This window comes from Palaemon carinicauda, chromosome 45 (assembly GCF_036898095.1).
Source record: "Palaemon carinicauda isolate YSFRI2023 chromosome 45, ASM3689809v2, whole genome shotgun sequence".
NCBI lineage: Eukaryota > Metazoa > Arthropoda > Malacostraca > Decapoda > Palaemonidae > Palaemon > Palaemon carinicauda.
In genome coordinates, this window is record NC_090769.1 from 29,508,326 (window position 1) to 29,527,488 (window position 19,163).

Here is a 19,163-nt window from a genome sequence, read left to right on the forward strand (position 1 = left end):
TAAATAGAATAATGACATATATATATATATATATATATATATATATATATATATATATATATATATATATATATATATATATATATATATATATATATATATATTCAGATATATATATGTACATCTATACAGTATATACATACATATACATACAGTATATATATATATATATATATATATATATATATATATATATATATATATATATATATATATATACTGCGTAAATGTATGTGTGTATATATACAGTATATATATATATATATATATATATATATATATATATATATATATATATATATATATATATATATATAGATATATATATACATATATATATAATATACTGTATATAAGTATATATATATATATATATATATATATACATATATATATATATATATATATATATATATATATATATATATATATATATGTATATATATGCATATATACGTATAACAATAACAACCACCAATGCAGTATTTTCAAGTCCACTACAGGCCCAAGGCCTTAGCCATGCCATTTCATGCCTGGGGTTTAGCCAGATTTCATCACCATGCTGGCCAGTGCGGACCGGTGATGGTGGGAGATTTCCGTTTGATTGTTGACAGCAAACCAACGTACTATGGGTGACCCTGGCTAGTACAGCTTTGCTGATCATGGTAATACTCAAACTATTTCACCACGTTAGAATATCCACACTCAGAAAGGGAATACAATATATATATATATATATATATATATATATATATATATATATATATATATATATATATATATATATATATATATATATAAAATTTAATTCTTCACCATTTTTCTTTTAAATTTCATACTTACAATAGATATTCTGTAATGTCTACCTATTTCGAAATTAAATTACATTATTAGCAGTACGTCATAATTTACATAAACAGTAGGTTATGAAGATTCTAAGACCAAACCTCTAAAATTAATTTATTATCAAAAGATGAATAATTTCAACTTCAATATATCTATTTTTCCTTCTCAATCTTAGTGTTACGGATAGTGGAGAGAGAGAGAGAGAGAGAGAGAGAGAGAGAGAGAGAGAGAGAGAGAGAGAGAGAGGGAGAGAGAGAGAGAGAGAGAGAGAGAGAGAGAGAGAGAGAGAGAGAGAGAGAGAGAGAGAGAGAGAGAAAACTTCTTCCTTTGTTTATTATTGCAGAATTTAAAGAGAAGCTATTGACTCGACAATTATTTTAGGACATCATAATTTTAACCCACGAACACATGGCGAGGCAATATACACATCTTCTCAGCTGTTTCATTTATCAAAAAACATTTCCCTTTTAAGTTCAACAGATTGGGGCGCCCACACGAGCGAGGAGGCATCAACACAGATTTAAAGTCCAATGCCAGTCTCATGACTAATTGTTCTAAGCATTCAACACTTCGAACTTAGAGAAAAATACGTTTCACATATGTGAATGAATATGTTTTTGTTTATAATAGCTCTAATCGCTTAAAATATTTTCCTTGCTAGAGAATTAACGATTAGTTAAACTTGTGTAAGCTTTCGACAACACAAATGTTGTCTTCGATCTAAAACTATTCTTGTAGCACTTCAAAACATATTGTTTTATACTGCGTGAAGGCACGAGCTGTTTTTGAAGTTCGTACATATATATAGATGATCATGATATATATCATAATTATTGCAGCTCTTCAGTTCTGCCATTGCCTGAATTTAATCATCCAGGGTGAGCATCATTATCTTCAGAGTTGCTACATCCTCTTCTTCTTCTTCTTCTTTGTCTACATCTTTTCCCACTTCTATGTGGTGTCGATGTTTCTGGCCAGCGTTCTCCATCTACCTCTGTCCCACACTTCATCACCGGCTAATCCCTTTGATCGAAGGTTATCCTTGATACAGTCCATCCACCTTCGCTTTGGTCTCCCTCTCCTTCTCGTTCCCTGTACCTCCATTTCCATCACTCTCCTCCCAATATACTGTTCACCTCTTCTCGTGACATGACCATACCACCTCAGCCACTGAGGGTGGTGGGGGGCAAGCCAGCCTCAACTTGGTGCCGGTCCCAAGCCTGGGTAAATGGGGAGGGTTGACGGCAGGAAACGCATCCGGCCATGAAAAATTAGCCAAAACAACTATGGTCATTAAGTATAATCAGAATGAAATTAATGCTACATCCTCTACATGAAATTTATTTGAAGTAACTAATGATCGGGTGTTTAGCTCTCATCTATGAAATGAATTTCACAAGTGAATTAACACTGTCATTCGTCTTGCGAAGCGTCAGAAAAAAAGACCTTCTCTGTTGTGATGCTGTGAAGTTACGTAACCATATTTCTAGATCTTCGGAATCCTTTATTGCAAATGGGTATAATTTTCTGTAGGTCACGTTATGAAGTCTCATGATAGCATCCCAAAGGCTAAGCACAATTCATAGAAACAATTTTTTTTACATTTATAAGATTACTGTATTTTGATACTCGAAAAGCTATTCATGACAATATTGAAAAAATAATGTTGCGATAGGAACGCATGACCTTCAGGATAGATACTATGAATTAAGTTGTTTCTATTGTCACAGATATGCTCATATTGAGAAGGAACGTCAGTTCAGAAATAATGGCAAAGACTTCGCCATTGTGCTGTTGTGCTGAAACGAAAAAAGTATATTTCCGATTTTGCCAAGTGTGTCAACTGTATACGACATTATAAACAAGATACTAAACATAAAGTGAACTCGAGATGTTGCAAAGCCTTGGATGTGGAAATAGGACCCACTCATTTATCAACATGCTGAGGTTCTAAAGATCACAAAATAATCAGCGACGTAGACAAGATTTAAAAGCACAAAAGTACAACCCACTTGCTTGCAAAAGGCATTAATTCTCTGATTTAGCTTCTCATGACATAAAACATTCTCACCACTTTTCATGACCTTGCTAAAGATCGTTAAATGTGATGATGACCTCTGATGTCCACTAACATTCCCAGCAATTAGGCAACTCAGTGGATAAACAGATCAGAGTTGCCAACATTAATTAGCATAAGCTATTATGCCTGAATAATTTCCATGCAGCTGGGACGCTTTTCCTATTCTTTGTAACTCGTCTGTTTGACAACAGATATTAGTATGTGTTGATAATTGATGCATTGAAGAATGTGAAACATTAATAGCAATTGACTTCATCCGAATAACGTAAATCGAAGTCATGTTTTGAATATCTATCATTTACCATATATTACATAATACTTCATTAGATAATTAAGAAAGGGCGGTTGATTACTGTTATGAATGGACATAGTTGCTTACTCAATACAGCAATGATGAAATCTTTCTCATAAAAGCTACACAGACACCAAATTTTATCAAAATATAAAAAGGAATCTTTTCGAAAACTACCACGCAGTTAAGTCTCACATATGCTGAGAATTTATTCAAACATAAACTCTGTTTACATATTGAGAACCATAAGTTAAAAAGTTTTCGAACAGAACATAAATATTGATAATTCTACGGACAATGCTCGCCACAATTTGTACAATTACCAGTAAAAAAAATCTTATACTAATTTAATTCAGATCCTTCGGTTGTGTATGTAAAATATAATTACAGACATTACTATGTAAATCAGACTCGTTATTATTTCATAATATCACAGTTATATTAATCTACAATACCATCGGTGTTTTCTGATGGAAGTTTAAGGCATACACATATCTCATCCGGAATAGTGTAATTGCTATCAAAAAGATTTTTCTCAGCTTCTAATGTTAAGAACCTTTCTAGAACAGTAGACACTAACGGGGAACTGCTAGTTTACCTGATAGACTTTAAAATTTAAAACTTCTACATGGTATCGGTATAAATGCGGAGAACGAAATTCACAATGTTCCCCGAAAAGTAACAATGGAAAATTCAATTAGGAAGCGTTGTGAATCAAGGCTAAAAAAATCAGCTATATGTGTATATGTATATGTATGTGTATATACGAGTATATGTATATCTATACAGATATATACATGTACATACACACACTCACACACACACACACATACATACATATATATATATATATATATATATATATATATATATATATATATATATATATATATATATACATATACATCGTCGTCATCATCATCATCGTTAACCGTTGCTAGTCCACAGTGAGACAAAAACCTCAGACATGTCCTTCCACTCTCGTCTGCTTATGGTCTCTGTGCCGGTCTATATCCCCAAAATTATCTTAGCTCGTTAATCCATCACCTTCTCTTCCCTCCCCTGCTTCGCTTGCAATCTCTAGGCACCTATTTTGTTATTTATTTCGTCCATCTACTATCTGTCATTTTTATTATATGCCCTGCTCACGTCCATATCTTTTTCTTACTTGCTGTAAGAATATCCTCTACTTTAGTTTGCTCTCATATCCAAGCTGCTCTTATTAGCGTTAATCTCATCATTATTCTCTCCATAGCTCTTTTAGTTGTAGGTAATTTATGTTCTAAGCCTTTAGTAAGGCTCCAAGTTTCTGACTCATGAGTTAATACTGGTAGAACTATCTAATTAAATACTTTTCTTTTTAGAGAGTGTGGCATTTTATATTTCATATTCTCCATTTTTTTTTACCAAATTATCTCCATCCCATGTTTATCCTTCTTTTAATTTCGGTCTCGTGTCCTGGGGAAACACTTGCTGTCTATCCTAAGTAGCCTACGTATATTCATTAAAAATCTCTAGAGCTTCGCCCATAACTCTTATAAGTTGTCTCTCTGCATTTTCATTGTCCATTATCTTAGTTTTACTCATATAAATTTTCTTTCCAATATTTTTGTTTTCTCTATTCAAATCTTCAATCATCAATTACAATTCCTCCTATGATTCACTAAATAGAACTACAGTATATATTCTAATAAGCCACAAAAACCTCTTAATATCAAATTCCCCCTGCCTCAGGATCAGAGACCCAAGGGAAAATTCACTTTTTTAATAAGAGCTTCTGATCGGCCAAGGATTCGAACCCTTACCAAGTCGAAACGTGACCTGCTGGTAAAGGGGTTGACTGTCATCTCAGTTTCGATTTGGCCAGGGTTCGAATCCTTGGGCGACTAGAAGCTCTTATTAAAGTTCGGCCAAGGATATGCACCCTTCTCAGTTTTGACTTGTCAGGGTTCAAATTCTTGGCCAACGAGGAGCTCTTTTCACAGCTTGGCCAAGGATTTGGACCTTGTTCAGTGTCGACTTTTCAGGGTTCGAATCCTTGACCGACCAGAAGCTCTTATCAAAAAATTAATTTCCCCTTAGTTCTCTGATCCCGAGGCAGAGCGAATTCGATATTAAGAGGTATGTGTGGCTTATATGAATAAATGAAAAACACGAATGTTAGTGTTAAATTAGCATAAATATTTGTGTGTGTGCGTGCATATGTGTGTGGTAAATTTCAGTAGGTAGATCCTTTTCTATAATAAACATTTTCTTCTGGTAGTTACTGGTTCATGCTATTCTGAATCCAGTTGAAATCTAGTTTGATTGGCAACTTCTTTAGCAAGGAGGCTCGTATCTTCGAGATCTTAATTAGCTGTCCAACTTAATTAATAGCTTGGCTATATCTTGTCGAATTCTGGCTTGTTTAGCAACCATCGGTAAGTGTACTAGGCGACTACTGTGTTTGTGGTATCTATTATCTATCAAGTCTTGCTTACAACTTCATTAAAGGTCTCATTTTCTTACTAAATCTCCAATCGGTTTCTCCAGCTAGTGCCTTTGTAAATCGTGCTTTTAGTAAATTTTATATTCCCGTATTTGCGTAATGAAGTAAGAAAATATGATTTTTTTTTCTTTTCATATATCTAAGTCACCTTCATGACAAGATAAATGTCACTGCTAATTAGAATCCTGTTTTGCATGTCGTTGATAACATTCGATTTTTAATTAAATATTCCAAGCAAAGGAGATGGAGCAGAGTAGAGACCACCTAGCTTTTCAAGAGCTAACTCTTAAAATATTACTAAAAATATATTTCTAAAAGGATTAGATATCAAAGAAAGCCAAATAAAGATATTACGCATGCTGGATATGTATAAAAACATATGCAAAGCTTTCCACAGATCGGAAATAATTCAGGATGATGTCATATCTTCCCATACACAACAGTTTTTAAATTAAGTGTTTATCTGCCTTTGCATCGTGAAATTATAATTAGTAAGCATCAAATCAAGAAAAAGGACACGAGAGAGAGAGAGAGAGAGAGAGAGAGAGAGAGAGAGAGAGAGAGAGAGAGAGAGAGAGAGAGATCTACTTGACAGAGCACAATTTATAGTACTTACTTTTCGCAGAGGAATGCTTGTTCAGATGCTCTTCAACACTGGGCTTCTGAGGTCTGCCTCTGGACCCGAAGGATATTCTTACCGTACCCTGGTGACTCTTGATTGACGGGATAACACCACCAGAGGGCAAAGCGGAGTCGTGAATTCTCGTCACTGGGCGAGAGAAGACATTAGAATAACCCGGAAAGCTAACCCCTAAGGCATCTCCAAAACGATGGGGTCCTTTCTCCTCATTGCCGTGGTATTTTCCACCGCTGAAAACCGAGTGGCTACTGATGACGGAGTGAACGGGGCTGAAATTGTTGTGGGAAACGCTGGTCGATTTTATTTCCGTGTGGTGGAATGGCTCTCGGTTCTTCTTGGTACAGTTATGGGGGTCAATGGCTGGACCACCGCTTGTGATCCAGACATTTGGAGTATACGAAGGACGATGTGGTCTGCCGTGGGTTTCCACTACTGTTGGTCTTCCAATGACCTCAACATCCTCTGGAATGTCTTTCACCGGGACTAGGTTATTCCTGATGATCTTGTACTGACGTTTCCCGCCGGGGTGACTTTGATAAGAAGGGGTACGATAGCCATTACTATGAGTCTGTCTCGAAGAATGGACGTGGCCGTTTGAATACTTCTGAGGTGAATGACGGTAACCATACTGGTGGTTATTCAACCTTCCACTCAACTGTCCCGCCCGATTGACCAGCTGGGACCTCAGTTTCTCCATCCTATTAACCTGATCCCGATAGTACTTATGGAAGGAGTTGAAAACGGGACTTCTGTAATGGTCGAAAAACAAACGGGGCCCTTTTGAGGACTGGTGGAGTGCGTGGCGTAGGACGCTGTCCATTAAAGGCGTGCCGTAACTATGGCGGCTTCGCCTGGGTGAAGTCTTCTTGTGATGGGCCTGGCTTGACCTCCTTCCCCTCCGAGTATCACGACGGCGATGATGAGATGGAGATTCGCTCTGACGGTGATGGATGTGCTGGGACTCGTCCGGGTGTGAGGAAGGTCTCCGGTGTGATGCCGACGCCTCGGACGTTTCTCTAAGAGTAGGATGGAGGGGGAGGAGGGGGACAGATATGATATATAGGATGGTATATAAGGATGATGGAAGGGAGAAAGAAATGGTATAAATTTTAAAAGATTGTCCATCTTTTTTTAAACACCTTTTCTACTTTGTTATGCATAATTTATTTGTTTTACGAAAGAAATTTAGATTCTCATATCAAAATCTAATGTGGTTAATATTTGATAAACGAGCTGGAAAACAAGAATTTGTTAAAAAAATTATTATATTTCTTAAAAATATTTCACTTAAAAGGAAATATAGATATCCTATCTTTAGGAAAACCTTTCTTATTCAATTATATAAAACAAATGATCTCAGAATAAAACATATTTTTAAGCAAGTAGTTTATTTTGAATTCTGAAGTATTAAGACCAGTAAGAAATATAATGATAAATGGTTAGAATTAATATATATGGATTTCGAGATTAATTATGAAATATCAACTATTTACTTTCAAGCCATTAAACAAGATTAAAGAAAGTCTTACTAATAATGAGGAAATGAACACGATGATTTCATATTCTCTCCCATAATACAATTGCTTACAAAAAATATTGTTATTAATTAATTATATATAGAACAGAAACATGAATACTTAAATAGATTTCGTTAATTAATTGAATCTGAAAACATAGGAAATAATAAAAAGAGTCATGACCTACCTTTGTTTAGCGCCTTTTTCATGATGTCCGTCTGTTCTTACGGGCTCTGCATTTACTGTGGGAAAGGAAAAGAGTAATTAGCTTTGGAAATAATAAAATGAAGATGTAAATATCATTCCTCTTCTGAAATAAGTAGCTTTCAACGGTTAGGCCTATCTGTCCCTGGGTTATTTGCCTTCTGTTGTTTTATCATTCTTTTTTGTTGGTTTTTTTTTTTCTTTTTTAATTCTCATTTCCCAATTTATGCCACTCTAGTAAATATTCGACGTTTGCATTTATTAATTTCCAAATTTTTGTGTATTTAATATGTAGTGTATATATATGTATATATATATATAAATATATATATATATATATATATATATATATATATAAATTTACATATATATATATATATATATATGTATATACATATATATATATATATATATATATATATATATATATATATATACATATATATATATATATATATATATATCATGTATGTATGCATGCATGTCTGTATGTATGTATCACACATTGAATGTTTAGGGATTTGACTACCTGGTAACAAGGCTTCCAAATAAAAGCACAAAGAGACTAATATAGATCAGTAATATTTGGCAAATGAATTCAACACATAGGGAGAAAATGGATGCGCTTTTTGCATTTTATAAAGATACCGCCTTTCTAAGCATTCCTTTTAATTCTCTTATTAATCATTTTCCCCAATAGGGGATTTAGAGAGGCCATTTATCATGAAAGAAAAAATAGCGTAAGGAAGGTTTTTGTTATAAATCATTTCTTCAGTGAACAATTTAAAGAGATTAACCATCACGAAAGAGAAAATCAAATAGTAAAGGTTAAGCAAGCCTCAAGAAAGCGAAGGGTAATGTTATAAATCATTTATTCAGTGGACGATTTAAAGAGATTAACCATCGCGAAAGAGAAAATCAAACAGCAAAGGTTAATCGAACCTTCAGAAAGCGAAGGGTTATGTTATAAATAATTTCTTCAGTGGACGATTTAAAGAGAATACTCCTCACGAAAGAGAAAATCAAACAGCAGAGGTTAAGCGAGCCTTAATAAAGCGAAGGGTTATGTTATAAATCATTTCTTCATTGGTCCATTTAAAGAGATTAATCGGCACGAAAGAGAAAATCAAACAGCAAAGGTTAAGCGAGCCTTAATAAAGCGAAGGGTTATGTTATAAATCATTTCTTCATTGGTCCATTTAAAGAGATTAATCGGCACGAAAGAGAAAATCAAACAGCAGAGGTTAAGTGAGTCTTAATAAAGCGAAGGGTTATGTTATAAATAATTTCCTCAGTGGACGATTTAAAGAGATTAACCATCACGAAAGAGAAAATCAAACAGCAGAGGTTAAGTGAGTCTTAATAAAGCGAAGGGTTATGTTATAAATCATTTCTTCAGTGGACGATTTAAAGAGAATACTCCTCACGAAAGAGAAAATCAAACAGCAGAGGTTAAGCGAGCCTTAATAAAGCGAAGGATTATGTTATAAATCATTTCTTCAGTGGACGATTTAAAGAGAATACTCCTCACGAAAGAGAAAATCAAACAGCAGAGGTTAAGCGAGCCTTAATAAAGCGAAGGGTTATGTTATAAATCATTTCTTCATTGGTCCATTTAAAGAGATTAATCGGCACGAAAGAGAAAATCAAACAGCAGAGGTTAAGTGAGTCTTAATAAAGCGAAGGGTTATGTTATAAATCATTTCCTCAGTGGACGATTTAAAGAGATTAACCATCACGAAAGAGAAAATCAAACAGCAGAGGTTAAGTGAGTCTTAATAAAGCGAAGGGTTATGTTATAAATCATTTCTTCAGTGGACGATTTAAAGAGAATACTCCTCACGAAAGAGAAAATCAAACAGCAGAGGTTAAGCGAGCCTTAATAAAGCGAAGGATTATGTTATAAATCATTTCTTCAGTGGACGATTTAAAGAGAATACTCCTCACGAAAGAGAAAATCAAACAGCAGAGGTTAAGCGAGCCTTAATAAAGCGAAGGGTTATGTTATAAATCATTTCTTCATTGGTCCATTTAAAGAGATTAATCGGCACGAAAGAGAAAATCAAACAGCAGAGGTTAAGTGAGTCTTAATAAAGCGAAGGGTTATGTTATAAATCATTTCCTCAGTGGACGATTTAAAGAGATTAACCATCACGAAAGAGAAAATCAAACAGCGAAGGTTAAGCGAGCCTTAATAAAGCGAAGGGTTACGCAAATAAAGGCTGGTTTTGGCACCCCAAGACTCGAACACTAAACCCACGCATCCTACGGCGGCATAATAAGGCACAGGGGTCCCGGGGCACCTTCCCTTCGATAACATCAGCTACCGTGTCATTCCTTTGTGACCTTGTCAGTGACAGACGACCATCAGTTACGGTGGAGATGAGGGTAGTGATGGTGATGATTGCTTTGATAGTGACAAATATGGTGACGGGGATGGTCAAAATGTCCGCTAGAAAAGCCGAGTTGATAGTGATTATTATTATTATTATTATTATTACTTACTAAGCTACAACCCTAGTTGGAAAAGCAGTATGCTATAAGCCCAGGGGCTCCAACAGGGAAAATAGCTCAGTGCGGAAAGGAAAAAAGGAAAATAAAATATTCTAAGAAGAGTAACAACAATAAATATCTCCTATATAAACTATAAAAACTTTAACAAAACAAGAGGAAGAGAAATAAGATAGGAGAGTGTGCTCGAGTGTACCCTCAAGCAAGAGAACTCTAACCCAAGACAGTGAAAGGCCATGGTACAGAGGCTATGGCACTACCCAAGACTAGAGAACAGTGGTTTGATTTTGGAGTGTCCTTCTCCTAGAAGAGCTGCTTACCATAGCTAAAGAGTCTCTTCTACCCTTACCAAGAGGAAAGTGGCACTGAACAATTACAGTGCAGTAACCCCTTGGGTGATGAAGAATTGTTTGGTAATCTGTGTTGTCAGGTGTATGAGGATAGAGGAGAATATGTAAAGAATATGCCAGACTATTCAGTGTGTATGTAGGCAAAGGGAAAATGAACCGTACCAGAGAGGAGAATCCAATGTAGTACTGTCTGGCCAGTCAAAAGACCCCATAACTCTCTAGCGGTAGTATCTCAACGGGTGGCTGGTGCCCTGGCCAACCTACTACCTATTGTGACGGTGTGATTAATATGAGGATTTTAACGAAAATCATTTTTAGAAAAGGAAGACTAATGATAGATCTTTCTTATCATATGTGTAATTAGTTATCTAAAACACCCAACTACGGGCACTTTAGGGGATGATCGAAATAATTCATTGTTCAAATATTTACATAGTCATGATAAATTTAGTCAACAAACCATAGGAATTTTATATCCTTCATAACAAAAAAGGATGAAATAAAATTTTTTTTCCTAATTTCCTAGACACAGGATTTGTGAATTGCTATAATTGCTATAGGATGAAGACACGTTTGGGAATGGGGGAGGGTGAATTTATGCTATATTGCTTATGTGAAAAGCTTACACATCCTGAATGTTTGATTGGACGTATACTCGCTGGAAGCAGGCCTTACTCGGAAGAAATAATTAAGTAAACATTATAATATAGATAAATTTTTCGATATATGTTACAGGCAAGCTCTCAAGTAGAGTGATACTAGGGTGGTGAAAATTTACCAATTTTACAAAGCTATTGAACATCTACAAGGCCATCCATAAGACATTTTTTTTTTCACTGATGTATTGGCAAATGCAGCTGCCTAACATAATGTTATTTTTTAACTGCATTGTTGATAATGCTATCGTTACCAGTGCCAAATAAACCTGTAATCATTACTACTGCTGCTATAGTAACGAGTATCGTTACTATTAATGTTACTTACGACAATGGCTGAAAAAATGTTTTATCGTAAAACTACTACTGTTGATCTTGACTTTTATATTCCACTAACTTTCCGTGCTACTACTACTACTACTACTACTACTACTTTTATAATTGGAGAAGGGCGTTCTCTCCATGATCTACTGTGTTACTGAAAAATCACACATCATTAATCTTATCTTTCAACACCATTTTCTTATTAATAAAAACGTTTGCAAAACCTCAGGGGACTAATCAAGACTCCGAGGTCTGGTTTCACTAATCTTAAAATTTATAGCTAAAGACATGATGGTGTCCATTTACATCTCTCTCTCTCTCTCTCTCTCTCTCTCTCTCTCCTCTCTCTCTCTCTCTCTCTCTCTCTCTCTGTTCGACAATATTTTTTTTTATCTCTCCTTATGTCTCTCTTTCCACCCTCATATATTTTCCTTTTCTCTTTGTCATGTTTTCATGCCTGTTTTGATATTGTCTCTCTCTCTCTCTCTCTCTCTCTCTCTCTCTCTCTCTCTCTCTCTCTCTCTCCTCTCTCTCTCTCTCTCTCTCTCTCTCTCTCATATATATATTTTCCTTTTCTCTTTTGTCATCTTTCCGTGCTTGTTTTGATATTGTTCCATCCTTCTCCCCCCACCTCTCTCTCTCTCTCTCTCTCTCTCTCTCTCTCTCTCTCTCTCTCTCTCTCTCTCTCTCTCTCTCTCTCATCTATATATATTTTCCTTTCCTCTTTTGTCATCTTTTCGTGCCTGTTTTAGTATTGTTCCATCCCCCCCTCTCTCTCTCTCTCTCTCTCTCTCTCTCTCTCTCTCTCTCTCTCCTCTCTCTCTCTCTCTCTCTCTACTGCACGCGTACCTGGCTGACATCATCAAGATTAACTACGTTGAATGGTCTACGTAAGGATTAGAGATTGTGTCTTACCAAAACACTACTATATGGCAAGGATGTATATGGTACATCTCGCGAAGACACACACACGCCCACACTTCCATATTCATGATTTAGAGAGAGAGAGAGAGAGAGAGGAGAGAGAGAGAGAGAGAGAGAGAGAGAGAGAGAGAGAGAGAGAGATGTGAACTGGATATAGGTGGATCTAGAGAATAGTCATGATTTCAATCCGATTAGAGAGAGAGAGAGAGAGAGAGAGAGAGAGAGAGAGAGAGAGAGAGAGAGAGAGAGATGTGAATTGGATATGGGCGGTTCTAGAGAATAGTCATGATTTCAATCAGTTTAGGGAGAGAGAGAGAGAGAGAGAGAGAGGAGAGAGAGAGAGAGAGAGAGAGAGAGAGAGAGAGAGATGTGCACTGAATATAGGCGGTTCTAGAGAATATTCATGATTTCAGTCATTTGAGAGAGAGAGAGAGAGAGAGAGAGAGAGAGAGAGAGAGAGAGAGAGAGAGAGATACTCACCCCCAAAATCATTATGAACCACTTGAAAAATTCTCTACTTTTAAAAGTTGTTTTGTTGCAATTGTCGCCCCGATAATATTTTTTTCTCTCTTCCTCTAAACTCATCCGATTTAATCTTTAACGTCCATTACCCAAATCTCGCAGACGTTTAAGAGAAGCAGGCAATGTTTATAATACTGACCAAGAAAGTTTTAAATCTCCTCTTATCAGACAAAGGGAGAAGTTGAGGACGATTCGCCCGACTCTCTACAGATCTACTTCGCAAGATGCTTATGCGAAATGTGAGAACAGCACAAAAGATAAAGTATACGAGTTGATTTCTATTCAAGCTTGATTAATATCATATATCTTTATCATTACAGCTATTAGAAACTGTCATCAATATTGTTCGAGATCATTCAGTTGTTGATACTATCATCATCATCACATGAAGATCAACACCTTACTTTAGAGAATAAAGATGAAAGCGATGACTTTTTTTAACAAATTCAGTTGAAGACTCTAAAGCCTAGACATTTCCTGAGGCTACTGATAAGAGGAAGAAGATAAGTGGTTAATACAAGAGTTTATAATGAGCCAAACTAACCTGGCCTAATACCTGGTAGTGGTGTCTCTTCCTGCCTCGACCCACTTCGGACGCTTTATAATACCTCTGACACTTACTAAGAGATTCCTAACAGCAACTTCTTAAGCGATTACGTTGGGTACATTTAATTTGTCACTTTAAAAGGTTTCCGCTGATTTAATGTAATTTTACACACGGTGCGTTTGACATTTCTTAGTATTATATATCGTTGTCATTACAGCTAAAAGAAACTGTCATCAATATTGATCGATATCGATTCAGTTGGTGTTGCTATTATCATCATCATCACATAAAGATCAACACGTGACATTAGAATATGCGACATTAAATTCCGATATTCACCCAGATGGTCAATTTTGGCATCAATGGTCAATGCTGAGAGATGCCATTTTCAGTCTTTAATTACATTATACATACGCATAAATAAATGAATAATCTATTACCAAACAACCATCTTGGATCTCTTCAAGACACGAAAAGGATTGGGTCATTTCTTGCCAGATTGTCTTGGGTGAAAGTACAGAAAGTAAAGTGAAAGTACGAGAGGATTTTTCATTCTTTACAATAGCTTCTTTATAGTGAGTTTGACTTTGAAAGGAAAACAGTTCACTCACGTCATGATTCTATACGCGTGCCATTGTAATACAGCCGAGATACATTTGTTTAGTGAGAGAGAGAGAGAGAGAGAGAGAGAGAGAGAGAGAGAGAGAGAGAGAGAGAGAGATTTGAAAATGATTATTTTTCTCGCATGAATAATATGTTAAAATTAACATAAAGAAATGAAGGAAGAATGTAAAGCATACATATGCACACATATAACATACTGGATATATGTATGCACACACGCACACACACACACACACACATATATATATACATATATATATATATATATATATATATATATATATATATATATATATATATATATGTGTGTGTGTATGTATGTATGTATGTATGTATGTTATAAATATATATATATATATATATATATAGATATATATATATATATATATATATATATATATATATATATATATATATATATATATATATATATATATATATAACACTTTCATAGGTCTTAAGAAAATAAAATAAGATTTAATTCTGATGCCTACCGCCGGTGAAACTTAACCGTGTTTAAACAGCGTCAATAAATCTGATGACATTGCGATAAATGAAGGAGAACTTAAATACACTGAAACGTTTTTCAAACATACTAATGACTGGATTTCCTTTTATTATTGAATTATGATGGATCAGTTCAAAGTTAAGGCGATGGCTTAATATGGTTGATTTTTTTTTTTTTCTTTTTTGTTCAGTGACCTTTATTTCCATGGGAAAATATGTCATTATTTCTAATTTATATTGACATACATGCATAAATTTGCTAAAGCATTAAAGTTTATTGGTATTTATACATAATTCTATGGATTTTTTTTTTTTTTTTTTTTTTTTTGTTCAGTGACCTTTATTTTCATGGGCAAAGATGTCTTTATTTTTAAAGTATATTTATATATAAATTAATTTGTTGAAGTATTTAAGTTCACTGTTATTTATACATAATTCTATGGATGTATAAAAGGAATAACATTCCTTACCATACATACATGATTATATGCATACAAAAAATATGTTGGTGGGCTTTATGTTTCATGCATAATTTTTGGGAAGAATCAAATTTAATGTTACTTCTATGGGAATATAAAAGCAATAACATTTCTAATCATACATAGCAATTAATAATAATAATAATAATGCTAATAATAATAATGATAATAATAATAATAGTAATAATAATAATAATAATAATAATAATTTTACTATCATTGATAATAGTAATAATAATAATCATAATAATAATAATGATAATAATAATAATAATACATACATACATACATACATGCATACATAAAATTTATTGGTGCCAAATTCCTATCAATCAACAAAAATGGGCATAACATTTTCACGAGTTAAAGAGAACAAAAATGTATCACTTCCACACAGCGAGAAAAAAAAATAAGAAACTCGAAAAAATAGATTAGTAAATATAGTGTGCGTGAGAATGACGTCTCCCGCCCATGTAAAGGTCACGACTTTATGGATTACTCATCTGTGACTCATACTCACCAATAATGATGACGACGATGACGAAGAGGAGTGACCATAAACGTTGCAAGTTTGCCATCGTCCTCTTCCAGAGTCTTCGTTTTCCTCCACGGGATTCTTTTCGTCAATTTTCTTCTTCTTTCCCTTCCCTCAGTTTCTTTCTTTTCCTCGCCTCTCGTTTCTTAGCTTTTCTCCTTTCCTTAGCTTTCCTTTTCCGGTCCCTTCCTCTTCTGTTTCCTCAGCTTTCCTCTCGAGCTTTTATTAATCTATCGTAACTCGCTGTTCCTTCCTCGCCTTCGTTTCCTGATCCTTTTCCTCACACGCACAACTTCCTGTTTCGCCTATCAATCAGGTATTCAGAACCAATTACGCGAATTGCGGTAAGTCTTTAATCATCTCATGAGAACTGGTCTTTGTTACTTTGTATCCTTGTTAAAAAAAAGTATAAGAGGAATAAGAGAAGAAGAAGAAGAGAGAGGGAGGGAAGGAGGGAAAGAGGGGGAGAAGAGAACCCGCTCGAGAGAGGAAGGTGGTTTTGTGGTCTCTTATGATGATGAGGCTTCTGCTGCAGATGGTGGACTTTCCTGGTGGTGATTCTCTGCGGAGATATTAAAGAAGAATCATTTCTCTCCTGAGACCTGGATGGCGGACGTACTTAATGTTCGTGCTTATTTATCGGTCTTTCTTTTCTTTCAATGCAAAAACTTTGTTTATAATGATAATATTTATACATTCTACTATATATAACAAAGAGGCAATAAAATTCATTATAACACTACTACCAAATACTTGAAATACTATCTGAAAATCTTTTGATACTATTAAAGAATAAGATTATTTTCTTATTTTGTTTACCAAAATAAGGATAATGTTAATTATAGGAATAATCTTTAATAATACAATTCCATCTGTAGGCATTGAATCCGAACAAGAGCCAAGCGAAGAAAATAATTTTCTGAGGTGGAATTTGTCTTCTCCGTGGCATTGTTGGGTACGGCCAGAGTCAACACAGATATCTGTATTGACTCTGGGTACGGCAACCTCACTCTAGTCTAACCTCGCTCTGTGGGGTCGAATCCCATCCGGGAAAGTAAGTTGCTTCATAAATTACCTTTTCCGGATCACTTACTTAGATAAGCGTATCAAAACCGAAGTGAATAAATCAGGGAGTTAAGATCATGTGGAGGTGGCCAATAGAGTTTGCATGGCAATAGTAATAATGATAATAATAATAATAATAATAATAATAATAATAATAATAATAATAATAATAATAATAATAATAATAATAAGACATAAAAACATAATAGTAATAACAACAACAACAACAACAACAATAATAATAATAATAATAATAATAATAATAATAATAATAATAATAGTTGCCTCAGTAGCGTTAAATTTTATAAGACATCTTTATTAGATAACAAAAAAGGTGTCATAAAATTAACGTCACTGAGGCAGCCATTGTCTTCAATCAAACTTCAATAATAATAATAATAATAATAATAATAATAATAATAATAATAATAATAATAATAATAATAATAATAATAATAATAATATCTTAGTTACCCATTATCATAATAAGTAATAAGGATTTTCATATTGAAGGAGCATTGGCAGATTATATTAAAGTATTATGATTATACTACTATTCAGGTACTGCCAAGGTCTATATATACATATATTCTATTCTAATATATCTTATTTCCCTTCCTCCTGTTTTGCTATTTATCTATTTTTATGCAACTTTTCTTAAAATAGTTTATTTTTCCTTGTTTCCTTTCCTCACTGGGCTATTTTTCCCTGTTGGAGCCCTGGGCTTATAGCATCCTTTTTTTTAACTAGGGTTGTAGCGTAGCAAGTAATAATAATAATAATAATAATAATAATAATAATAATAATAATAATAACAATAATAATAATATAGACCTTAAGTACTACTGCCCAGACTGCCCCCGATAGCGTCATGACTTACAATCCCGCGTAATTTGAAAGTTTTGCCAATATTTTCGTGATTTCAAAAGTCGATTTACTCTTGGTCAGGAAAAGTCCGAATTTTTGATGCCATTTGTTTAAATGCGTGCGTTCAAACAGCTGCAATGCTGAAATGATTCAGCAGAAAGTATGATTGTATTTTGAAGTTTTACGGCATTTCTTATTTCAGTGCAGAATGAAAGGGTATGAGTTCTATAATAGTTGGTCTAAAGGGTAAATAAACATTCGTTAATTGAATGGTTTGCGGAATAGTAAAAAATATGCATTTAAAGAGATTCTTCAAGGAAAAAGAATACAGTAATAGTATTTATGTTTAATATGAGCAAGACTCGGCTAATTTGCTGCATATAGTGTTAAGTAAATTTTTCTATTTACAAATTTGATTAAAATCTGCTGAATTTATTCCTCTTTTGCGAGTTTATTTAAATAATAAATTATAGTTCCTTTTCTATCACACCGGAGATCGCTCACATATATATCTACAGAAGTAACCATTAGTAAAAAATAACTTTATTCTATTTTGTGGGTTGTTTAAATCGTTATATCTCAGTTTCTTGTCGAACTATTATCATTGTTAAAAAAAATATCTTTAAAGATTACATACATCGCATTTATTGATGATTATGTCTCATCTACACTTCTGCACATTCTTGCATGAAAATAGCAGGTATAAAGTAGCTGCTCTTTAAATAAGTTCTAGAACTAAATAAATAAGTGTAGCTGTCAGTAACCGCGGACAATTGAACATCAAGCAGTTGATTATACGAGTCATATAAGTCAGATGTTCTGTTTGAGCATTACATTTTGAATGAAATGTTCAGCGATACAGAAATTTTGTTCCTGAAATACATTGAACTTTCGCCTCTTCCGAAAGACTAATTATGTTATTGATGAATTGTAAACTATTTGGTGTTACAAATACCAAGGTCAATGACTCATGGCTATTGAATTATCTACCTCACTCAACACCAGGATTTTTTTTTTATCCGAATTTTGTTTTTCGTTCCGATTTTTTTTTTTTTTTTTTTTTTTTTTTTTTTTTTTTTTTTTTTTTTACTATGGATGCTCTACTTACGAGATTCCTTGACAATACTATTAAGGTTTAAAGGTTTAAACGTCGCTCATGAATGGCAGAGACAAGAGGCAGTAACA

General features: G+C 34.1%; 1 protein-coding gene across 1 annotated transcript in view; it reads right to left on the bottom strand.

Moving 5' to 3' along the window:
* The window catches only part of LOC137634876 (filaggrin-like), a 78,492-nt gene that overhangs the window by 44,118 nt on the left and 15,211 nt on the right, over positions 1–19,163 (bottom strand). Inside the window, exons 2-4 of the mRNA XM_068367426.1 lie at positions 16,032–16,608; positions 8,051–8,105; positions 6,323–7,362 (exon numbers count right to left, since the gene is read on the bottom strand). Of these exons, the coding sequence (XP_068223527.1) occupies positions 6,323–7,362; positions 8,051–8,105; positions 16,032–16,089 (1,153 nt within the window). The 5' untranslated portion in view covers positions 16,090–16,608. The remainder of the gene's footprint in view (positions 1–6,322; positions 7,363–8,050; positions 8,106–16,031; positions 16,609–19,163) is intronic.